At 38.5% G+C, this 26,349-nt stretch overlaps 1 protein-coding gene across 5 annotated transcripts; it reads right to left on the bottom strand.

The window, feature by feature from the left end:
* Positions 1–9,430: 9,430 nt before the first annotated feature.
* On the bottom strand, positions 9,431–26,335 carry gata3 (GATA binding protein 3). 5 transcript variants are annotated; one of them, XM_077233992.1, is made up of 6 exons: positions 26,110–26,335; positions 20,157–20,514; positions 18,607–19,137; positions 15,985–16,130; positions 14,154–14,279; positions 9,431–10,953 (listed from the first exon to the last, which is right to left on the bottom strand). In XM_077233992.1, exons 2-6 carry the CDS (start codon positions 20,383–20,385, stop codon positions 10,663–10,665), a joined length of 1,323 nt encoding a protein of 440 aa, XP_077090107.1. In that variant the 5' UTR covers positions 20,386–20,514; positions 26,110–26,335; the 3' UTR covers positions 9,431–10,662. The 5 variants fall into 5 exon arrangements, with proteins under 5 accessions (XP_077090107.1, XP_077090109.1, XP_077090110.1 ...); XM_077233994.1 differs by having other exon boundaries at positions 18,664–19,137; positions 26,110–26,268; XM_077233995.1 differs by lacking the exons at positions 15,985–16,130; positions 26,110–26,335 and adding an exon at positions 15,885–15,925 and having other exon boundaries at positions 20,157–21,042.
* Positions 26,336–26,349: the final 14 nt, after the last annotated feature.

The raw sequence follows: 26,349 nt of genomic DNA, 5'->3' as shown, positions 1-26,349 counted from the left end.
TTTAAATCCATTTAGAAAATATTTCAGAGAAGAGAAGAGAAGATGCAAATAAGAGGGGCAGGTCACATTTTAAAAGTACACATTTTATAACATTTCATGTACATTTAAATTTCATATTAGATTTCCAACGTATCGTTACAGTAGATAGAAGTCTAACAAATTGTATTGAATAGGATTGTTCCAATGGTTTGTTAATTGGATGGTTCTTGTAAGTGAACCAGTTCAAATAAAAAACATAATTGTATCATTGGGAAGTCAATTCATTTTAGTAAATTGATTTATTTGGATGGATATTCTTCATTTAAAAATGTATTTTTTTTGTTGGTAGTTTGTAGTATAGTTAACATACAGGGTAGTTTTTTGAGCAGCTTGTATCACAGAGGTCACTTTTTCAAAGCAGATTCCCAAAAATGCATTTTAAAACCAGTTCAATTCCAGTTTCATCGCCAGACAGTGACTGTTATGTGTGTACGTTTTCGGATACTCTTCCATTCAGAAGCTTAGATTTGTTTGAAAGAGGATCTATGTTTATGGTCACACACATGCAAACACCTTTCCCTCTCTGGCCTTCAAATCACCTCTCATTCCCACTAAAGACATGTTTTTTCCCTCCCTAAAAATCCCAGAAGCCACTTCAACTCCTCCTCTTCTGTCTCTCTCTCGCTCATCATTCACTTCATCTGTCGCTGTTGTCATCTACCTGAACGCCCCCTCTTTATGCTTTACCAAGTGTGAACTGCTGAACTCTGCGTAAGTGTGTGTCTGATTACCGTAAAGCCCCATTCTGTCCCCTTCTACTGATGAACTGATGAACTTTTAGCACCATGATTCACCAAGCTTTCCAAAGCACAAGTTTTATCGTCCAACCACACGTGAGAATAAACTATGCATCTAATAGGAATAGCAATCACAAATTTTTTAAAGTTCAAAGGCCACCTCATATTTTTCATTTATGCGTGTTAGAAAGTCCAATTTTATTTCAGTGAAATGTTCAATCAGATGGTTTAAGTAAAGAAAACCGGTTCAAAGGTTTAACGCCTTGGTTAAAATGGTCAAGGTGTTGTTTGTGTTTCCTAGAGCATTGTTAGACAGTTCTAGTTGATCAAAAGAGTGCGTGCTCAATTCTCAGTGATTTTCTGTTCACTAGATTTTGTCAAGCAATGGATATATCACGTTCAATTACTTGGAAAAGTAATATTATTCATATCTGTATTGGTGCTATATACTCCAGAGTTTAGTACTTTATAAGGTTCTTTGGGGAGCCACTAAACCAATAATGTTCAGTTATTAAAAGAAAAAAAACATTTTTAGTGTGAAGAAGATTTGAATATTATAAAGAACCTTTGTCCACTAGAAATAACTTTTTGTTCAATGGAAAGATTATATGGATGTTGACGGTTCTCCATGGAACCGTAGACGCGAAAAAAGAACCTTTTTCGGAACTCGACTCGCGTACGGCCGTTACCGAAAGCTATTGATTATAGTTTATAGAGTAATAAATATGGATATTTTGTCTTACAAAAATGTATCGCTTAGCTTTACAAGGCTTTTATTAACTCCCTAGAGACATATGGATTACTTTTATGATGGATGCGATTTTTTGGGGCTTCAAAATCTCAGTTCCTATTCACTCCCATTATAAAGCTTGAAAGAGCCAGGATATTTTTTAACATAACTCTGATTGTGTTTGGCTGAAAGAAGAAAGTCATATACACCTGGTTTGTGAGTGAGAATAATGGGATCATTTTCATTTTGGGTGAACTATCCCTTTAATAATAATAGTGATGCTTGCCTAAGTAAACACCACTAATGAATACATTAACTTTTTTTATCCAAAATGATTCTTTTGTATTATTTCGACATTCCACCAGACTGTGTCTATTCCTGTGTGTGTGTACGTGTGGCAGCCGGCATGTAGTCTCGTCGACTGGCCACCCTGCAAACCCCCAGGCTTCCCCAGTAAAAAGAGAGATGATTATCTGTTATCTTCCATGTTTTGACGGGAGATTATGCTAAAGATTTACGAATGCTGAAAAGACAATGGTGAACACCGCATTCTCAAGTGGCAAAAGAGTGTTGAAAACAAACATACAGACCACAGATAACTGCTCACCTTAGCAACAGAGGGACAGCATTCCCGACGTTTTAAACAACTTCATAGACACTGCTCATTACATCACCATAAACAGCTAAACCGCTCTCATTTTTATCAACATGAAGCATGTATTTTCACGTACGACTTGGCTTCAGCCTTATTAAAATTCTTGGCAACAGTTCATCGGGCTGGGCCAACACGCTTCCACAAAAATGCCAAACTAAGAATCTGAAATTAAACTGACAGGCTTTGTAATTGAAGTCAATTGTGGTTGTTGTCATATGTTTTATACTGCTTTCAGATTGACTGTTAGGCTTTAATTTTCAGTGATGACTTTTTGCAATGATAATGATCGTTGTGATTATAGCATGTTACAAAGATGTAGGCTATCATTTCATTTTTATTTCATCTAATCACCAGGCCACACATAATCTGCATTTACAAAGTGAGTCAAGTTATCTGAGTGTTTTTTATTAAATATTTTGGCTAATGTGATCATGCTTTGCTATCAATAAATGCAATCCAAAAAATGTCAATCAATTTAGCTTGGATCTATTAATTTCTACAGAAGTACATAGTAAAAAAAAAACTAATCTGAGGTGCGTTTCCTATACAATGACGTAACTTGCTGCTTAACTACTATAGTACGATACATCGTTGAAGAAATCAACTAGCTAGTCATGATCGACTGTTTCCCGAAACCGTATTGTTGCAAATTGGTCGTTCAACCACGCTGGTTAAAGATGTCACGCAGGTGTTGGAGTAATAACTTATTATAATGAATCTGTTTGAGATAGAATCAATGCTAGATGTTTTGCTATAAATTACGGACATGGCATTTGAGGACTATTTCTCATTTTACTTTATTTCCAGATTCAATCATAGGCTCGTTCTTACGTAGTAGAGCACATGCGCACATGCGCACTAAAAAACAACACTTTAAATCTCCTGACAAAGTAAAAGATGTAAATTAAATTTGTATGTATTCTAAATAAAAGATATAGATTGTACTGCATGTGTCCATGTCCACGTCATTCAAACAAGAAACTAAGCTTTAACCACAGGTCGAGAGCTGTCGCTCCAACCACACAACTTTGCGATCCTGTATAAGGATGTTCGTTAGAATTATGTTTTCGGGAAACACTGACTTCTTGAACTATGCTGTTAACGACGGAACTTGCGACCATAGTTGGCTAACGATGCTTTCGGGAAACGCACCCCTGGTCTTTAGTAGGTCGTAAAAATTAGGTAAATGTAATCTCAGATGAACAACATCACATGACATATTACACAGTGCCAATATTTATTTAACAAAAATAAAGCCAAAATCGACACCCTATGATTCAATTGCTTGTAAAACCAGATTTAGCTGCAATGACTAATGAGTACCAATAAAGTAATAATTTTCTATATGACTTTATCAGTATCTCACATCGTGGAGGAATTTTGGCCCACTCTTCTTTAAAACGTTGATTCAGTTCATTGAGGTTTGCAGGCATTTGTTTATGCAACGCTTCCTTAAGGTCCTGCCACAGCATTTCAATCGTGTTGAGGCCTGGACTTTGACTGGGCCAGTGCAACACCTTGATTATTTTCTTTTTCAGCCATTCTGTTGTAGATTTCCTGGAGTGTTTGGAGTGTTTGAGTTTGTCCTGTTGCATGAGTCAGTTTCGCCCAAGCTTTAGCTGACGGACAAATGGCCTCACATTTGACTCTAGAATACTTTGGTATGTTGAGTAGTTCATGGTCGACTCAATGACTACAGATGCCCATGTCCTGTCACTGCAAAACAAGCCCAAATCATCACCCCACTTATTAGGTGTTTGTGCTGATATACTGTGTTTGGTTTTTGTCAAATGTGGCACTGTGTATTATGGCCAAACATTTCCACATTGGTATTATCTGTTCAAAGGACATTGTTCCAGAAGTCTTGTGGTTTGTTGAGATGCAACTTTGCAAACCTAAGCCATGCTTCCATGTTTTATAGAGAGAAGAGGCTTTCTCCTGGCAGGCCTTCCAAACAAGCCATACTTATTCAGTCTTTTTCTAATTGTACTCTCATGAACTTTAACATTTAACATGTTAAATGAGGCCTGTAGAGTCTGAGATGTAGCTCTTGGGTTTTTTGCAATTTCTCTTAGCAGTGCGCAGTCTGAACATTGGCTGACTTTGCTGGGACATCCATTTCTTGGAAGATTGGAAAGTGTCTTAAATGTTTTCCACTTAATCTTCCTCACTGTAGAATGATGGACTTCAATTTGTTCCTCCTTGGCATTGTGTTAACACACACCTGAATGCTCCAGACCAACAAACTGCCAAAACTTCTGCTTTTATAGAGTTGGGCACGCTTGCTGATGATCAATTAATGAAAGGCATTTGATTAGCAGTGCCTGACTGCTACATACACTCTTAATTCCTATGGAAGCAGTAAGGGGGTACTTAGTTTGTCACATATGGTTTTTCCATCTTGGCCTATTTTTTGTTCTATAAATAATGACACGGTGTAATATGTCATGTGTTGTTGTTTATCTGAGGTTGTATTTACCTAAATTTAAGACATGCAAAGGACCAGATAATTTTTTTATATGCCCTGATTGATACATGAACCACAGAATTCAATAGGCTGTCCTTTCTTTTTCACATGACTGAACATACATTTATATATACATATATATATATATATATATATATATATATATATATATATATATATATATACACACACACACACACACACACACACACACACACACTGTTGACTGGAGTAATTTTGCTCTGCCATCACAAGAATAAATGAAAAAAAATAATTCTAATTAGTTTTTTAGAATTATGCATAATTATTATTCTAAATTTTTTAAGTAATTTTTCCAAGTGCAATACTCTTTAAAGCATAGAAAATTCAAACATAAATCATCTGCTTGATAATCACCAATAGGCCTTCTGTGAAACAATGCATATAAATTACAGGGTTAAACCCAGCCAGACAGATGTGTACTTCTTTATTTTTTTTCCAACACAGGCAACTCTTTACATGTGTGGTTAGACTTGCTTGGGTTTAGGTGTGTCTAAATGCGTATGTGGTTTCAAGCAAATAACTGTTCAGGTATGACAGTAAGAATTGTAATAGGTCACAGCACAGACCAGAGATGTGTGTAAAGGTTCAAGAGTATGTTTGCATGTGGTTATTTTCGGTAAATATGGAGTGGTTTGTTGGAGACCCACATGAATCCCATGGTGTGGTCATATAACCGCTGACACACTTCATTCAGCAGTCACCTGAATTAATATGGACTCCCCGGCCGTTCCAGTGAACTCAACTATCATAACTCTCAGCGGTGAAAACGCATGGCCCTCGTTAGCAGATCTAATCATTTTGTCTTTAACTCGGCCACCGCTAGCTTATCAAGTCCAATAAGAAAGATTTCCACCCTTTAAAACAATGAGCAGGAAGGAAATCTGCACCGCTGACATTCAACTGCTCAAATTCTTATGAGTTTAGCCAAATTAATAATTGCATTACAAGCAGACCGGTCATTTTTGGATCTGAATCTTATTATAAGGCTCACACTGTCATTAACAGATGTGCTTTCGAGGAAAATAACTTATAGCTAGTATTACCACAGCTCAAGTTATTTTCCTCAAAAGCAACTAAGATTCAGACCCAACAATGACCTGTCTCCTTGCAATGCAAGGATGCATTTTTGACAGCTGCTTTACAAAGCAAATGAGTGTGTATCTGTAAGAACATTTAAGCAGTGTATATCTGCTACAAGTATATTTTGTCAACTTTCAGGACACTAATGTATACATAGCCTCAAAGCTAATATCATGGACTAACAGCAACACAAATGTTTGATATATGGGGTCTTTAAGTCAGACCAGTAGTGTCACAAGACAAGTTTGGCAGGTCAAAAACTGGAAGTAAGCACTAATGACAATTTTGTTGCAGACCAGAAAAAAAAAAAATTCTTGTTAGTTCATGGAGTTCCCCTTTAGGTTCTTGTTTACACATAATTAATGCCTTTTTATAGCACAATAATGAGAGGAGTCAAGAGGAGTTTCTTCCTACAGAAGCATTATTTGGGTTATGAGATCCTTCTAAGGTGGTATAGTGTTAAAACACGTTTAAGCTTATATTAAAACTGCAGGTTGAAATCTCAAGGAAGCCAGGCTCAGGTCAGATGTTTAAACACAGCTGTCATAGTAAAAATGATGTAACCGCATCTCAGGTGCTTGTTCCCATGGCAAACTTTTCCTAATTTGTTTTTCCCCTTTCACTGTCAACCCGGAAAAAGAGTTGAACTTGATTCATAATTCAGTCAAATCGAGAAGGTTAACCAAACACTGGAAGATAACCAAAAAGTCCCATGTTGGTTTGCAAAGCAATGTTTGCCTTTTTATCTGATGTATTTTTGATGTCTGCTAGCCATTAAACATGCATCTAACATTAAATATTGCATCTATTTTGATTACAGATTTGAGAAATATAATTATAATATAAAATACATGTATATAATGGTGCTAAACAATTTGCTTTCCAACTTTGTTTTCTTGTGTGCATGCCTAAAGTAAATGTTGGTTAAAATTTCAGTATTAGCTTGGTTTACGGTCATATATTTACACACTAACCCACTTAACTAAATAAATAGTTTTAGTTTTAAATAGTTAGCTAGCTTATGTCAGTGCTTGTGTTAGAAACTGCTGTCAATACATTGGCTAATCAAAAGCCATGCGATCATTATTCCCTGCTCACTGCATCGTGTGACACAGAAGCGTCAAACCAAAGTCACCACAAAAAGCTTCATTTCTGAAGAACCCAAAACTGTGCCTGATGGTTATGCACTGTCATGATATTTTGTCTGCCGGGATCTTGTAGTTTGCATGCTAACGCGAGGGAAATAGTTTGGGCCACATGTTCTTTATTCGACAGCACTTACTACAAATGGAACAATCTTTAAAATATGTGTTTTTGGAAGATTCACAACAAAAACCTTTGAGCCTTTTAGCTTTCTTTAGGGTCAGTTCGAATATCCGCTTAGGAATTAGCATATAGCTAAATTCGAGATCACCGACATTGCATACAGACTTAGTTAGAGATCACAGTGTTGATGCACAAAACGATGCAAGAAATTAAAATACAAGGAAATATTGATATACTACAGAACAGCTAGAGTCAGTCCAGTATAAAAACTGCCATGTGGGTATGTGTAGTATAAGCGGAAGCTAGCAAAAGTGAGATTATGATATGATTTTCGATAAGACATGATGATTTAACATGCAAAAAGTGTTGCCTCAGACGTTGCACTCTCAGTCTCGTAGAGCCAGACATCTGCATATATACACTCTTGCACATGAACATATAGTCAGCGTAAAGCTCTTTCTCACTCTCTCTTTTAATCTCTCTCTCTCTCTCTCTCTCTCTCTCTCTCTCTCTCTCTCTCTCTCTCTCTCTGCATTTTCATGTCTCTCATTATGGCCATTACAACAGTAATGAGCAGTAAAGGGCAGTAAAGGGCAACGAGACATTCTGACACGTTCTTATTTGCAAAAACTGAACCTGACGCAGGTGTTTTTAAATATACTATGCTAAAAGAAGTAGCCATACCTTTTATGTTTAAATAATCCGTCTTTATCAAATAGGGGAATGTTTCTGTTTTGTGTGCATCTAAGTGTGTAAATGCGTACGGTAAAATGTGTACAATATGTGTATGTGTGGGTCCTTGTCTTCCCTGTGGTCTGGGGTTAGTTCCTCTTTTTAGGACTTCACAGAGAAAGTTTCTTAGCATGCTAATGTGCCATCAGCACAGGCTGCATGCAAATGTACGAAACCACAACAGCAAAACAAAATGTATGCAGCTCCTCTATATTCACTCTGTTAAGAAAAAGAAACATGCAAATGAATCACACAATGTAGTCCCTAACTGTCCTGTGTAAAATTTAGCATGACGCTAATTTAAACAAACCTTGTGTGTTACTAATGTTTGTTTTTCTACGTTTTAACCATGATGAAATATTTCGGTAATTTTTGTGAGTAATGCATAATAAGAATTAGCTTTGGTTAATGATGAATGTTTCTTTGAACTTAGCGAGCTTAGCATAACATGGTAAAGCTATTAAAGATAGAGCACTATTGAACATATGTATTGTTCACATTACATATCATTTTTAAGTTAACAGTTCTTCTACAAAGTGAACGCTTTATAATCAAACAAAAACCTTTAGGGCAGGTCCTTTCTCTACGACCCATAAAAACTAATGGGGTGAAGATCATGGCTAGCTACAATGGAACAGTAAGCAGTGACCCTGCAAACCCACAATGAACCACTGATCAAAGGCAGCTGAAAAAAAAAGATTTCCTCTTCATGTAACGACTGCTTTAGAACATTTCTAATGTGCATGCGTTGTCTCTTATTGATTTCCAGGCCAGTTTTAAATAATCATTGAGCACGCAATGTGCAATCTATCCCCCACCAAACTGTTCTGACTTGTGGTGTTAAATGTGTTTCTCGTTATTTTTTTTAATGTTCCTTTTTTTTTTTTTAGTTCAGACAGAGACATTCAACCTGGTCAAGATCCAAATTGCATTGAAAACTTACCCTCCTCCCACAACAAAACCCCTTTTTGCAGCCTTATTAGTTTCTTTTCTCTTCAACTTACTGTGTAGTAGCAGCCACAGGCTGAGGGTAAATTTCTGCTGTGGTACATTTTACACTACTCTACCCATAAGGCTTTGCTTCTGTTAACCATGTTTTACTTGGCTCTCTTACAAGATGTCAACTCTAAAACTAAAGATCAGTGACTTATCTCTCTCTCTCTCTGCAAATATAAATTTCCTTGCCATAATCATCACTAAATTGCCTCATTCCTTTTGCAGTGTCATTGGTTGACTTGAGATCAAGTATTCCCACCGGAATGCATTGTTTTTGACGATTTTTTTTGACGTGAAGAGAAACATGCAATTTGCTTTTAGGTAAAAATTTTTACACATACTGTATTTGTATGATGTATTCTTGAAGATAAATCATTTATGTTCAAAAAGCATTTCTGATGTGACTAGCATGCTAACAGCAGTGTTGATGGAATGTCAAAGTCAAATTGGTAGCGTGAAGAGTTTTAGGCTGTGTGGAGTCGAGTCCCGCACAACATCTCTGTTTATTTCTAGGCTTCCTGTTGGTATGCGGCCAGCAGCATTCTGGGTAAATCTAGAGGTGTCCTTGTGGCAAGCAAAAAGCCATTTGTCAGATATAACACATACACAGTGACATATGCCCACAAAAGCTCACTCTCACATTCACACACATTCGTATGCAAAAACACGCACAAAAGCGTTCACCGTTGCGTTCTCGTGTGTTGTCAACAGAGATTAAACTAGTTTATTATTTTCAAAGAGGAAAAAAAAAAATTACGCAACAAAAATCAAGTCTTTTTTTACACTAGTGATTATTAAATTTGTACAACCATTCAGTCTGCATTACATAAAGAAATAATTCTACATCTTTGTTTCTTTCGTATTTTTGGTACTCTGAATTATACATACAAATAACAAATACAGGAACTTTTTTCACAATGCATATAACCTGGGCCCAAAGAAGTCTTTCATGTGAATACGTGTGTGTGTGTGTGTGTGTGTGTGTGTGTGTGTGTGTGTGTGTGTGTGTGTGTGTGTGTGTGTGTGTGTGTGTGTGTGTGTGTGTGTGTGTGTGTGTGTGTGTGTGTGTGTGTCTGTGTGTGTGTCTGTGTGTGTGTGTGTGTGTCTGTGTGAACACAAACCAATTGCCCAAGACCTATAACACATCCAGAAGAGTAGCTGGAAGTCTGTGAAACAGACCTGACTACAAGTTTTAATGCATTACACACCATTTTCCTTTCTACTTTTCTTCTCCCTACTTCTCATCTCCTACTTTTTTCATCATTCGGAAATCGTGGGCCATGTCGCCACGCCATTCCTTCTTCCAGGTTTAAGTCGTACCCTTCTTATCATTAGCTGCCCATGGGCATTTCCTGTCCTCGCCTTTTTCTCATTTTGCTCTTTAAAAAGTCTTCATTAAATGTATTTCAGACATTTTTTTTTTTTTTTACAAATATATGCAGAGTTCATCTCCTGTTGTCATTCCTCATGTCTCACGGGGAGGGGAAGGGTGGGGGATGAAGAATAAGAGATGTGTAGAAGAAAAGGAGCAGGTTTTGGGAATTAGAGAAGCTTAGTTTAAAGTCATGTAATGGTTGTGCCTTGATGCCCACAGGAAAGATGGCATTTGTACACAAATGAAGGTTGACATCAGCGCGAGGGTTTCGTGATTGGAGGGGCGATGAAGAAAGTCATTGTCTTTTCTCTTTCATTCTCACTGTCTCTCCCTCATAATGCGGGGTATGGGGGGGGTTACCGTTTTAAGCGGGGCATACCGAAGTGGAGAAGGGGTCTTGTGGGGGGGCTCGTAGCTCAGACGGCGCACGTGAGAGAGCTGGTTCAGGGTCGGAGGGTTGCGGCGGGTGACAGGCTTCAAGGTTAACGGTGCTTTGAGACGTCCACCGTCAGGAGTTTGGGCGGCCGGAGGTAGCAGGGTGCTCTAGCCCATCGCCGTCACCATACTGGAGGGGTGGTGGGGGGCGAATGGCAAGCTGGAAGAGGGGTGCATGGGGGTGGGCGTGGTCAACATGTGGCCGGAGTGCGAGAAGGGAGGGAACGAGCTCATGTGACGCGACAGGGCGGCCGGGCTGAAGGAACTGTTCTTTTCCATTAAGCTTTTGGAGAAATCATCCATGCTATCATGGGACTTTTTGCTCTTCTTGGACTTGCTGGACATCTTCCTGTTCCGGGTCTGGATGCCCTCCTTCTTCATGGTAAGCGGTCGGTTGATCTGCGAGGAGAGAGACGGCACACTTTTAGTAATGGCCACTGGACCGTCCCGCTTACATAAGACGTTATTATGATTTTCAAACCACATCCAGAGGAACACATTATTGCTAAGAGATCGGTCCTTCATATTTTAGAAGAGCTAAATCCAGTTATGTTTCTGTTAGGTATTAACCTAATCTGAGATGTTTCTCCTAAACATTCCAAATGAGAAATAAAAATAGACACAAAGGAGGCAGTTGTTGATATATGGTCAAATTAATGTGGAACGCTCAGATAATTTGGTCTTGGAATAATGAGTTCATAATGAAATTTCTGACTTTTGATGAATATCTTGGCAAATCGGAGCACGGTTTGAGACATAGTAAGAAACATCTGAGAAGTCGACCTCGTGTCTTTCCAAGCCTGTTTGACTTTCTTTCCTCTATGAAGAAGACTTTCAAAAGAAGATAGTGTAAAAAATGTCTCAGTGTTTTTTTTTTTTATGTACATACAATGAAAGTCAAAGGAGTCCAATGTTGTTTTGGACCCTTCTGACATCCATTGCATGGACAAATACAGTTGAAACATTCTTTCATTTGTGATCCACAGAAGAAAGAAATCCATACATGTTTGGAACGAGTAAACAATGACAGAATATTCATCTTTTGGGTGACTTTAAGCAAAAGCCATATTCTCTCCATCTAATCTCTGTAATTGCTGTCTTGGAGAAACAGTTGAGATATTAAACCGATCTCATTTACAATTTCTCCTTCTTACGGGCAAGTTGAAAGCTGACACCTCTTTAAATCACGGTTTCTGGGATTAGGATTTGGTCGAACAATGAGGGTCACTTTACACACTCATAGAGAGACCCTTTAATGCTTTATTGAGTTCAAGCATGTTCTGATGGTATGTAATAGAGTTTCATTATAAGACAGATATATCGGTTTCTTTGTTCGAGTGAGCGTGGCTGTACATACAAGTGTGTATGTCGGGTCATAGGACTAGGCTGGATTTAGCCTCTGGTTCCCTGACGCCAGGCATGGGAACATGCCAGTCTTGCCAAAGAGAGAAACCCCAGACTCCGGCCAGCCGGGTTCAAGCGCAGTAGCACTGCCACAGCCGTCTGCCAAAGCCTGCTACTTTCACCCCATAATTGGACTGTTTCTTTCTCTCTCTCTCTCTCTCTCTCTCTCTCTCTGTCTTAAAACACTCTAGATGCTTTGCGCAAGAGCTATTAAGTGATACTAAGAAGTACTTGTTTATGGATGTTAACGCGTTTGATTGTTTTTGAGACTTTAAGACTTAATAAACTGTGAGCTTTCTACTGTTATTTCACCATTTTGATTTATGAAAGACTGATAAAATCCACAAAAATGTGAATGTGAAAATGTGAGTACATTTTGAGTAAATGTTTTAAATGTCCACTGTAAAAGAAAATGATGATCAATAAGTTATGACAACATGTTTTCACATTGCTTTAACTCATCAAAACAAGTTAAGCAACATTCAACTTTTTTTATAAGTTACGAGATGTATCATTATGTTATATCATTCATTTCAGCTATTTATAAATTTGTAGAAATGCACTCATTTGCTAGCAACGAACTGGATTATATAAAAAACATATCTGAAAAACATTCTGCCACACTGTACTGTATATATCTGGACTGACGCCTGTTATCGGAAATCCCATATTGGCCAACCACAAGTGTAAATGTGAGTACCAGTGTGTGTGTGTGTGTGTGTGTGAACTCACACCCCAAAGCGAAACTGCTCATTTGAAACATCTCCATTGGGCGCTAGAAAACACATGCTTATAGCTGTCGGCTATTAAAAACACTCTTAAATGTTGTTCAGTTCAACTTTTTTGTGCTTAAAATGACCACATAAAAAAACAGAGAAAGAAACAGGTCAGAAGTCTAACCCCAAACTGACAGACATACAAATACAATCACAAATCAGATCTTATTACAAATCCCTGTCGGCTTAATGAGATATGGGAGTGGTAGTGATAATGCAAACATGCGAGTTAGTGAAGTACACTCTGGAGAGAGCTTAATTTAGCATGCGAAATCTGGAATTTAATTCAAAGAAGGCCGACCTTAACAGAAAATGGGACGTACCAAAACAAACTAATTTTCCAATTATCCAAACTCTTGGTTGTTTCGAACGATAATACGTGTTATTCGTTTCTCTGATAACCTAGGTCAAGTTTAGGGGATTTTTTTTTTCTCGAGTTCTTACACAACAGTCAAAACCAACATGGCAAAATGATTTAAAAGGTTGTGCTTGAGTGACTAGTAGGGGAGTGTAACAGGACCGTGGGGCCTCAAAGTGTGATGATACAGGATACCAGAGCTGATTAGGTAGAATGAAAATGTTCCCCGGCATATGTTTAACATAGAAATACCACCAACTGAAGTGTAATTCAATAGTACAACAGTACTAGCAGTTTAGCTCCAACATAATAGAAATAAAAATAAATAATAATATGAGGAAGAACAAAACAAATCTCAGTGGGCAATTGACTCGAACGTCTTGCGACCATTGGGGAATGTTTAAAAAAAAAGCGTTTTAGAATGGGTTAAGTTGACCCTGGGGATCGGAAATCATCACTTTAAAAATCGTTTCTGCCTTAAATTTTGGAATACAATCACCTTGGAAGTTTAAGTAATTTCAAATGAAATTACATTAAACTGACTTAAAAAATTGAGTTGAATATTGTATACATTTCTTAACTTATTTTGATGAGTTAAAGCAATGTAAAAACATCAGGCCAATCAGACAGGCCTTGGGAAAAAACGCATCAAATCAGAACTTTTTCGTTGGGAATGTAAAAATTAAACGGGTGTGATCGATTATAATAATGGTCCATTCATATAAATTTGTAGTAATTTTTGAGTAGTTAGTTTCACTTCTCACAATGGTGTGAATGTAGTAAAAGATAGAAAGAAAGAAAGAAAGAAAGATAGATAGATAGATAGATAGATAGATAGATAGATAGATAGATAGATAGATAGAAAGAAAGAAAGAAAGAAAGAAAGAAAGAAAGAAAGAAAGAAAGAAAGAAAGAAAGAAAGAAAGAAAGAAAGAAAGAAAGAAAGAAAGAAAGAAAGAAAGAAAGAAAGAAAGAAATGGCATGACATGGAAGGTGCCATCATGCAAAAAGAAGATAGAAAATATCTTACTAGATAAGTGTAAGACAGCTATGGAGCTTACATTGTGTAATTTGTAATAGAGGCCGCAGGCATTGCAGACGGGATCGCCGTTTGCATTTCTCCGCCACAGTGTCGTCGTGGTCGTTTGACAGTTTGCGCATGAGGTCCCTGCTCGTCTGGCTGCCGACTGATGGACACACAGAGAGAGAAAGATTCACAGTTATTACACTCATAATATAATAACCAAAGATGATGATTACATTCCTACAGTGCTAATGGCCCCCAACCCTCCTGTTTCCTGAGCTTGCAAATGTTTTTTAAGCGATGCAGAACTATGTGAGAGGAAAAGAGATCTCCATAACACTGGTGCCTTAAACTCTTGGGTAAAAATAGTGCCTTGCACACATGCCCTTTCAAGCCTAAATATTTACAGAGGACATGAAAGCGCTGGTTTAAATAGTGCCCATTAAAAGCTGATGACATTTTCCCATTAAATGATGGAGAAACAGCGGCTCTGCATGAAATGGATCCACGTTTAAACATCAACCTTCAAGTTAGATATTAGCCATCCTTATTCACATCAATATGCTGCACTAAAATAGCTTGCTCTAAATTAACATGCATTGATTAAAAGCAGTTAGAATTATTAATTATAAGCAGTTACTGACATAATCAATTATCATAAGTAAAACAAAACAAAAAACAATGGGGGGGAGGAAAATTCAAAAGAAATGCAATGAATTTGGAGGGATCAGCAATATTTTTTTTTAAATGGACTATGCAGAAAGAAAATTGATGCTGCGTTTTGGAGTAATACAGAAATACTGAAGTAATGACAAATTATTAATTAATGCGTGTTGAATTCAATTTAAAGGCGCAGGATTGATTGAAGTCGTCGAAGCGTCATAATAGACGACGTTGGTGTCTTATGATTGGCTGTTTTTTTTATTGTTTGTCTGTTTTTCTCGTTTGTGCATTAAAAAAGACAACTAAATTGTATTGCCGAATGAGTTAAATTCAAATAAATTAGGAAACATTTGTAGCCTACTTTAAACGCAATTTTATTCCTGTTTTAATCTTCTTCATACTATTATTTTCTAGAGTAGTTTTTTTTTTTTGGCTCAGTGAACATCAATCTGAAGTCGTGACTCCTGTCCGCGCGTTCTCGCCCGTATGTTTAGACTGCGGGAGCGAGCGCTGTTGTTCGAGGAGTTTTATCAGCTGCGCTCAGATATCCGCCAGTCTTTTCCTGGGAAGTCGGCTTTTCACATTAGAGAGGGAGAGAGAAGGCCAATGCCAAAATAGCAGCGCTCGGACTATTTCTCTGCGCCTCAAGAGCTTCGGCTCTATCCAAAGCCCGAATATATGCCAGGCCATTGAAAACACAGTGTTCCTCTCTCTCTCTCATGTATTAAATCCCTGTGAAACAGTGTCCCTGCTGAATGTCGCATTGTCAGAATTGAACCTAATTTCTGCAGACATATTTGACCTGTTCGAGCTGATCGCCTCCCACGCGTATACTCATTTGAGATAAGCGCTCGTTTCACAACACTTTGAAGTCTCTCCGTGACGAATTTCGTTATGCTGACTTGTAGACACGGTGTCAGCAATATTTGCGATAAAATAAAAATCATCCGGGGATTTTTGTGTCGAGCGGGGGGAAATAAATAAAAAATAAATAAATAATAATAAATAAATTAAAATTGAAAAAGAAAACAAAAATAACTTACAAATTATTGCTAATAATAATAATAATAATAACTGCTATTGCTTAATCTAAAAAAAACGAGACCTGCGCTTGGCGAGTCAATTTCTTGCAGCTAACACTTCTTCCTGGGTAGAGAAAGAGAAAGACAGAAGTGTCATTAATACAGTGCTATAGAGCAACATACCAGCCTCCGCTTGGGCTTGATGAGGGGTCGGTTCTGTCCGTTCATCTTGTGGTATAGTCCGCAGGCGTTACACAAATAGTGACCGGTGCCATCCCTCCGCCACAGAGGAGTCGAGGTGGCCCCGCAGTTAACACATTCTCTACCCTCTGCCAACAGAGACACACACACGCATGCACAACTGATTTTTTAGAACCACTGAAACACACGTCCATGCACAATCACAACTACACAATCTTAGGCCATTGGTGAGCACACTAAAAACACCAGTGGCCAGTCGCATTGATTTGTACAAACAAAACACAATATTAAATATCAACATTTTACACACAAAATAATGACTAATAATTGTATTAATATTACGCAAGTATGCACATATAGCAATTACTAATAATTCAATACTTATAAATATAGATATGAAAAGGCATTATCAAAAATACACATTCTAAAAATTCGCATGGATAAAAAAAAAATGAATATGGAATGCATTAATAACAAATGAATATTATTATTACTATTATTGTTGTTGTTGTTGTAACTATTATTAATGCATTACCAAATAGAAACATTGTCTAATATGACATCACTGAGCTTAACTTCTCAATTGTCAAATATGACATCATCTGATAAGATCTACAAATAACTTGGCGGTTCTAAGTAGGCAATGCTGTGAAAATGTGTTCTTCAGAGGTTTTATCAAACGTATCATGCTCTGCAACGATGCGTTGGCAATGCATCATTTATTAGAAGAGGGAATCGCAAATATAATATAGCTGAATAAAGACTCAATTTCCACAGAAACAACCTCCCGGTTCATTAAACCACGTGACTACACTGTTATAATAATAATAATAATAATAAATTAAGTAGCTACAATCAACTTGGAATAATTATTCTGATATGTTATTTGTTGATGTTATGCTTTATGGCTGAAATGATGTTAAATGGATTGGGTAACAGTAATGAAAGCGTCGGTCTAATTAACTCATTGTGTAACCTGCTCTCTTTACGTAATTAAAACACAGTAGCGTTTGATTGGCATTCTTTCCGTTTGACTGACAGGTGAAGGGCGCGCGCCTCACATGTTCAGTGACCCACGCCTCCGGTCTCTCCGCTGAAACGAAAAACAACCTCGTCGTGCAGCCCCAAACCCCCACCCCCCTTTACCCAGCAGCATTTCTGCCCTCATTTGTGGCGCGAGACTCTTTTGCTCTACAAACTGCCCCAAACCCACAAAAGCTCGCAAGCACATTACCACAGATAGAGACGCACGCAATAACGGAGCGTTCTGATGCATCTATGTAGTAGGATAGCAAACATGTTTAGTTTCAAAAACAAAACCTAAAAAGAACAATACTAGACCTTTTGTGGAATTATATGCTGTGGTTACTGTGCAAACTATTTCCATAATATAATTATAATATCTATAATATAATCCAAATGTAGGCCTACCTAAGTGATAAAATAGTAACCAGTTTAAATTAGCTATCAATAATCTGTAGGCTATCTGATTATGTAAAAACTTGATAAAAAAAAAAGAATAACACACAAGTTAAATAAATTATAAATGGGGTGAATAGATATCATCTATCTTTATCATAAAATCAATCGCTATAGACTGATTTATTTTTAAAAAAATGTCAGTTGGCTAATCGCATTTAAAAAGCTGGTTGACCTTTAGAAATGATTTTCTCTGTGTGTTTGGATAACACTCTGTCTGTGCATGTCGGCCGCGCATTGCGCCAGCTCATTCGTTATTCCGAGCGATCCGCGGCGCATCCGGAATCTATCAAAGTTTCTGCGCAAAGTAAACAATGCAACTGTCGCGTGCAGCAGTCTGAAAATAATTGGATTAGCTTAAACATATAAACACGAGAGAGATGGGGCCGTGCACTGCGAGGCACAAGAGGAGCAAGAGATGAGAGAGAAAACACGCATAGGCTACACACACACACACACACATCTACATCCGGAAAACCCTCGCGCTCCGCTTTAAACGTGTAGACTCATCTGCATATGCTGAGCGACGTTTAATAAATCAAGGAGGCTAATTCCGCTTTGTAGCTAAACGACATTAGATATAATATTCTCCAAAGCGTAATATAATAATGATATTCTGTAAGGCAGCAGACGTGTTAACAAATCTATAATTTCTATAAAGGAGAACGGTCTATTGCGCCTCGATTATTTTAAAATGATACCACAACAGAAAAAAATGAGATTATTGAATCATAAATTAATCAAGCGAACAGGATTATAATCTAGCTCAAATTAATAATATAAATTACACAAAATTAGATTTATGTATCATTATATTTATTTTTATTGTACTTATTGTATAGCCTTTTCTCGATGTAAACATCATAAATCACGTCAGATTTAAGGAGTGGAGCCATTCTTTGAACAAGGGATGTGGACTGTGCCCAAATTCGATAGCCAAGCCTTGGCACAGACCAAAAAAATGAGCTGAACCAAATCAATAGTCAGGGAATTTGGATAACCTGGGAGGCTGTTTTTGTGGAAAACGAAAAGAATGGCAAGTGCACAATAATAGAGCTCAACTACTGAATGATCTGACTATGATTATGTTAGTAAAAATCAAAGGGTAGTAAAGCGCACGCCTACCTGAACAGGACCTTGTTTTTGGTCTCGTTTTGGAACCATAACTAGAAGAGGACCCACCTATCAGGCTACTTGGTGGGAAGAGCCCCGGCCCGTAATCGGACACATATGGGTAAGTGGCGATGGGATGGTGCGCGGAGGACGCGCCCGCTCCGATAGAGGCCATGCTCCGACTATGAGCCGAATCCAGCTTCATGCTTTCTGCCAGAGACACCTGGTACTTAATGCACTCTTTGTCCTCCTGCCGTATGGATGAGCCCGAGCCTGACGTGGAAATTGAGGGGTCAGGGGACACATCTTTAGGTGGAGTGGGGGGAAAGGTGAAGAGGTGTGGGCTCGGGTGGCCACCGGACAGCGAGGAGGAAGAGGCTGGGGGGTAGACGGACAGAGGCCCAGGGGAACTGTGGTGTATGGAAGTTTTAGGGAAAGGCCCGAGGTTCCAGGGGGAGGTACTGTGGTGAGAGCCGATAGGTTTACTTCCATCGAGCCAAGGAAGAGAGCCGTGCAGCAACGATGGGCGACACACCTGACTACCTGCGGAAACAAAAGACAAGCCTGCTGTTAGGACAGGGCGAGATGGGATTCGGCACATTAATAAGCCACGAAATAACATCAGAACCATTATTTATGCATACACCAAAAAACAGGGACAAGATAAATAGCCTATTTTTACAACACAGCGCTGCAAAACCAAGCAGTCTACATTTTGATTGATATGTCTTTTTACGCGCATCTGTTATTTAAATGCGCCGAAACCATTGTAGCAACGGCCTTTTATTGCATGAAAGAACTAGTGCAACTTGTCTTAATGAGTAACACTGTGAAACTGCACGTAAAGGCCTACATTACTCTGAGAGGCTTTTGATGGCGCAAAGGGTCCCAATTAACAGCCCTCACGAGTTTCGATATCTCACCCACCCAGTATCTAGTGAGGCTGCTCGGATCTTGAGAGTTCGTTTGTTGTTGAGAGCTCATGTGTTTCGAGATGGGGTGATTCAAACGAGAAACAAGATCACGCTTTTGCCCCATTCCGCTCAGGAAGTCATGTCAATAAAATAAAGCCACTTTTCTTCCGCACTAAAAAGTCAAGTGCATATGACAGGAAAAAAAATGCGTTTCATAATTTATAGAGTTCTGAAAATCATTAAATTAAAACCCAAGCTAGTGCTAATATAAATATTTTCACCAAAATATGTATCATAACCTATTTTTACCAATCAAATATATTACAACGTTTTCGAATAACATTTTTTTTAAATCACACTTAAATTAAATTAAAGGCTTTCTGAAATGAATGGGATGCATTGCGTTATCTAATATTACACAAATGTTGTATGACCTAAAAAGTTAAACAACCATAGAATACTAGAAAGATGTGAAACCAGTGACACACCACTTCAGGTAAGCCACACGTAAATTACTCTGACACTGTTCAAAAGAATCCTAAGAATAGTTCCTTTCCTGTTACATATTATTAATTCAGTTAGAACACAGATGAATAATGTAAAATAGCCTAACTGGTTATAGAATTAGGACTGGTTTCGTCAACTTACTGTGAGGTGGCGGTGGGTACCTCTGCACGGCCCGAACCGAGTTCCCGTAGTACGGGTGGTTGCTCTGTCCGTCGATATTAAACAATACATCCACATCTTCCGCAAGTTGATACTGCGACGGGTCCATGTAGGAGTGTCCCAGTCCCGGGTGGTGTGACTCGGGATGCTGGCCGTTAATGACCGGGTGATGATGGGTCATCCATCGGGGTTGCTCCGGACTTACTTCCATCGTTTTCTCTCTTTTTTACTCAGCAAACGTTCATACAATCACCGATACACACAACACGAGAGTTCAAAAAAAGTCCAAACTCCTCCTTTGTTTAATCCACTGGTTCGAATATTTTGAACTTCCGATCACCTGAAATTGAACAAGACAATTTGTTTTTTACAAAGTCCGTCCGTTCGCGTGTGTTCTTTCTGTCATTGGCAAATTGTCAGAAGCTTGTATAAAACCGGATCCGTCCGTTCGATAAACGCGCGTTAACTTCTGAAAGTCAAATGGATTTATAGGCTACGATTGTTGGTCATAAGTCCGCGTACGCATCCAAACGCGGGCGTCAAGTTCCGCCAAGTATTTCAGTTGCGCTGCGTATACTCAACAAGTGAGCTTGACGCTTTCAGGCCGAGCCGGGTCGATCTGGATAAGTTTTCTGCCTTATGACTGAACACAAGTTTGATCAAATCTGTGTTTATGCGCAGTAGTAACCCTCTTCCCGCTTACTCTATTTCCATCCCTCCCTCTATCTCTCTCTCTCTCTCTCTCTCTCTCTCTAGTGCTCACTCCCTCTGTCTCTGAATGCACTGCTCTCTCTGTGTTTTTTTACAGTGAAGGCATTCTTTCAGGATGGCGCCAGTCAGCTCAATGCTCGCAGACAGCTGTGGCGCGACGCAACTTAAGGAGGGTCTGTGGTGTCATCAGCAGGGGCGGGGCCCAACAGCCTGGACTAATTGAATAAAGTGGGCCAGGGAAAGATGACCAGGAGCTGCGCCCAATTCTGCTTCCCATTCATATACAGAATGGAGTATATATATATACTATATATATAGCCTATATATATATATATAATTTTTCGTGTACACAATATTTATAAAAACACAAACACGTTCCGAAATAAATATTTAGGCTTGGTTTTAAAAACAATAAATAAAAATTGGTTCATAAGGTAGCAATTCTCTACTTAAAAAAGAAAAGGTATGAAAGCTGTCACAGGGGTGGTTTTTCAAAAGGCACACCTTTGTACCCAAAATGTCCATATTGGTACCTCAAAGGTAGCCTACATATTGGTACCAAAAGTGTACAGTATATACTAGAATAGTTTTTGTAGGATGAAAGTAATGCATTTCAATCAGGACCATGCCAGGGTCTGAAATAGAAACATAAATGTGTCTTCTCAATCTCTCCCAAAATTATTTCTTAAACAGATTTTTAGGGAAGTATTTATTAGCTGCATAGTAAAATACATACATAAATAAACATAAATAAATAAGGAAGTATCAACATGTCCTAACGGGAACCATCGTTGTTCTGAGGCCTGCTGTCTTTCAGGTTTACACGACTGTGTGTGTGTGTGTGTGGTGCTATCAGTGGCAGCTTGTGGGGAGTGTATTCTCTTTTAAATTGTGACAGTGCGTCCTCTCGCGGTGACAAGCGCGTTTTTCTAATGGTTCTCTATGAATGTTCAAAGGAGGCTCTTAAACCCTGACTGCGATATAGTCCTTTTTCTCTTCCCGCACTTTAAAACACGGGCTTTCCCCGGCTGCTGAAGTCTGTGTTCTTTAGGCTATTCCGTGAAGGACACCAACATCATTATTCATTTAAGGTGCCATGACATGTTGCGATGCAAATACATTACAGATTCAGTAAGCGCGGTTAAAACTTTAACCTTAATATGTAATGGGAACGTATTTATTGGCACATTAGGGAGCAGTGTCAGGTAGATTATTCACTATTATTGTACTGTAATAAGGGGGATTGGCCCTTAGGGTGATATTTTGTCTGTAATGCTCCGGGTTGGCCGTCCCGTCCCCACAGATTGACTAAATATAATTGGGCTGCTCGTTTGATGGTCTGAAATGCGCAGATGATGGCCAGCCCTGTCGACGCTGCTGGGCGTGACGTCAGTAAACAGGCAGGAAATATAGACTAGCCTACACATTGGAGGTAAAATATGTACTCTGATTATGTTTAACTCGCGATAGCAATTCCTAGGTGTCCAGAAAACGATACATTTCCCTGCTACTCAAAGAATGTGATTTCAACTGAAATATATATTTATTTAAGCTAATAAACAGGCTATAACAATAGCCTAACAATAATTTCAATTCCTTCGCGCGACGAAGCTTCCCTCATCTATAAAAACCCCAACATATTTGAAGAGAAATGGTTGAAAATGCTGATTCAGGAAATGTGTATTTTCTCTCCCTCCCGTACGAAGAGGAAAGCCTCTTCTTTCGCTCGTAAAGACCGAAGTTGGATGGAAAGTCTTGCACTGGCTCACTGTCATTGTCGAGCTGTCAGCGGACGCGTGTAATGATCCGCGCGAGCTATTATCCCGCGCTCGAGCGTACATTAGAGGTACTCGAAGACAACGCGCGACGGTAAAAGTGAAATCCTGATTATGTGTTTTGTTTCTTGACTGAATGTCTTAAGCCTAGTGCGCGGGACATGGATGGAAGCCGTTCCGAACACTACAGACAGAGTTTGAGAAGTAGAGGCGCCCTCACAAGAAAATGTTGTAATTTATCACACTTCGGGCTGTCAAAACAAAATATGGACTACAATCCCATTATAGGCCTACAGCTGTAAAGTGTTACACAAGGAAGAAAGCAAAAAATATAAGATAAATAAAATAATTCGAGACACAGGCTAAATTGTATAGGCATAGTATAGGCTATATAATCATATAGGCCAAGATCATTTGAAAGATGCGAAACACACACACACACACACATACATACATACATATATATATATATATATATATATATATATATATATATATATATATATATATATGTGTGTGTGTGTGTGTGTGTGTGTGTGTGTGTGTGTGTGTGTGTATATATATATATATATATATATATATATATATATATATATATATATATATATATAAAATAGTAATGCCTATATATAATGAGGGGTGGGAGGATTTTAAATCAGACCCATTCTTTTTTAGCTCGGGCCAGCAGGCTGATTCATTGACGGCACAGTAAATCGGTGGTAGACAGCGATACTGGGTCAGGTTGAAGATTGGGTAGATAATTTGTGAATGATTATGTCAGACGAGGCAGATTAAAATCAGGAGGCATCACACTTTTCACTGTGGGTGAGAACTTAAGACCCGGCCGTTTTATTTTAGTCCTATAACAAGGGTTAGAAGATGTGCGCTGATAAGACGCTTTGTTTTTATCGAGCACCATTTATAAACACATAAAACCTTTTTGTAATAATTTTGACTCAGTGTGTTTTCGAACGGTCGTGTAGATAATAAAATCCGAAAGCTGGTCATGACAGAGGCCATAAAAAACAGCGGGTGCACAATAATAATAATAATAATAATAATAAAAACAAACATGCAACTGCAACTACTTTTATTATTAGTGTTAGTAGTAGCATGTTGTTGTCATCGTTTTTTTAATATACAATTTAATTATATTATAAACATAATCAAAACAACTGCGTTCTCATCCGCTTTCATTTTTGGTTGATCGTGGAGGCGAGATCGATTGTTACTTTCAACTTGACTGATTTTCTCATTTCTCATACATGTAGACTACACACACACACACACACACACACACACACACACACACACACACACACACACACACACACACACACACACACACACACACATAAAAAAAATATATATATATATATATATATATATATATATATATATATATATATATATATATAATACAGGTTGTATGGGGAAGAATGACATTTTAATGCAAGCCTCCATGACGCCTGTGACCAGTTGAAGATGTGAGGAGATTTGATGAAAGGGTCGCCCTAGACTGCCCAGGTAAAGCTGTCCAAACAGAGCGGGGTGAACCAGAGGACACACACTTCACCCCAGCTACCGAATGATAAAGACAGGGGAGGGGGGTTCAATAACGAAACATGAGCGCTACACTTGCAATATTCACGCATTTGAGGGCTTGTTCGTCACATTTATTTTTAAGCAACAAAACGTTTCTCCTCTCAGTTACCAGCTGTGGAAAATCACAAAGGAGGTTAACTGTAAAACGCAATTTGGAAAAAAACAGTAGGCTAATAAAACAACAATTATATATATATATATATATATATATATATATATATATATATATATATATATATATATATATATATATATATATATATATCAACACAATTAAAAATAACATACGCTTAATAATAATAATAATAATAATAATAAAAGGTAGCCTAACTCTGAACATTAAGACAGACTTGGGCGGATTGTAATTCATGTACTTCGTCTTTTCAAGAACGAACTTTCTTTCTGAATTCGTATGCTGTGTGATCGTGTTCTATGTAGGTTATAGCTACAGCAAATTCTTAGAACCCAGTCGAGGACGCGAAATTCTGATAGTTGCGTCATAATGAGAGTTTGACTTATTTCTAAGAACAACTGACAAAAAAAGTGATAGGGGAAAAACGCTAGAGCCTCGAGTGCAGGTTTTGTTTTTGATAACTCATCGCTCGAAAGAGAGAAACATCTGAAGACTAAAGGTTTTCATTCGGTGCTGATGATGATAGCAAAACTCGACACATCTGCAACATGCCAAACAATTCATTTTTTAAAATATTCGTTATTTTGTCTCCCTTGGTTATTCGTTCTTATTAATCCATCGCCGGTGCCTTCGAAATATGAATCCGTCTGCTCGTATAACATCAACCTGTGTTCGGCTGCTTTAGGCCTAATGTATTTATTGATCTCCACTGGTGCTCTTTTTGGGATGTCGCATGTAACAACTTCATAAACAAAGAGGCGCATCGAAGGAATATTGTCGTTCAAACAAAAAGTGCATCTCTTCCTTTCGGTCGAGTGCTGATTTGAGGACATGGTTTCAGATCATTTCAGTGTGCATCTGAATGGAGTGGCCGGTCTCGTGCTATCAGGGAGAAACAGCTGTTTTACGCGCATTCAGCTCAAAATCAATGGAAGCTGCTGCACTCAACATGCAAATACAAACCAAACGAGCTTGCGCCCATGAAAGACGGCCTATGATGTGCCTTAATGTCGTGTCCTCTTCTTTCTGTTTTCAATGCTCTTCAAACCAGCAAAAGATTTGCATCCCCTCTCTCTCTCTCTCTCTCTCTCTCTCTCTCTCTCACACACACACACACACACACACACACACACACACACTGGAAGCGCAGTTTCAGCAAATCCACGTCTCTTTATGACCCATTGCGGGGCTAATCAGATCAATTTCACGGGTTAAGCGAACCATACTTGCTCTCACTCAGGTGGTAATAGATCATTAAAAACCTTCATCTAGAGGACGGTAGGCGGGAAAATGACTCTTAAGATACAAGAGCGTCCATAAAATACCACCACAATTGTCGGAAAGTGGACGTGGGTGCTGGTGAAACGTATAGCCTATTTATGTGTCGGGTGAAATGAATAAGCTCATAAGAGTTGTCATCTACACGTCTGAAATTGTTAAATGACTGTACCACCCTCATACAGAGCAAAACATGCATGAGTGTCGATGAAAATTTTTATATATATATTAAACGGACATTAACCGCAAACCAAACATGTATCCGCACCAAAAACATGAAATGGAGGGACAAAGCATCAGAAGATCTGGGCATGCATAATACTATGGTAGCAAATCGATGTATTCGACAGTTTTTGGGAGCTAGGCTAATTGTAAAAGAGCTAGAATTAGTTAAAATAATCGACGGAAAATATAAATCCGAATATTTACTGACCTGCGGAATTGTGGTGGACGCGTGGTCAGGCTTTTTTTTTTTTTTTTTTTTTGCTGGGCTTCAGATGTGAAGTGACACACAGATGGAAGTGCCGATGGCATTTACAGCAGGAGAGAAAAAAACTAGGCTCCTTTTTTCTTCTAGCCTACACTCTCTCTCTCTCTCTCTCTCTCTCTCTATCTCTCTCTCTCTCTCTCACTCGCGCGCGCGCACACACACTTACCGTACTTACTGTACACC

The sequence above is a fragment of the Siphateles boraxobius genome, unplaced genomic scaffold (genome assembly GCF_051911475.1).
Source record: "Siphateles boraxobius isolate OS27281-9 unplaced genomic scaffold, OSU_SipBor_1 19, whole genome shotgun sequence".
Classification (NCBI taxonomy): Eukaryota; Metazoa; Chordata; class Actinopteri; order Cypriniformes; family Leuciscidae; genus Siphateles; species Siphateles boraxobius.
The sequence above is the reverse complement of the archived record's forward strand: the minus strand, read 5'-3'. Positions and strand labels throughout refer to the sequence as shown.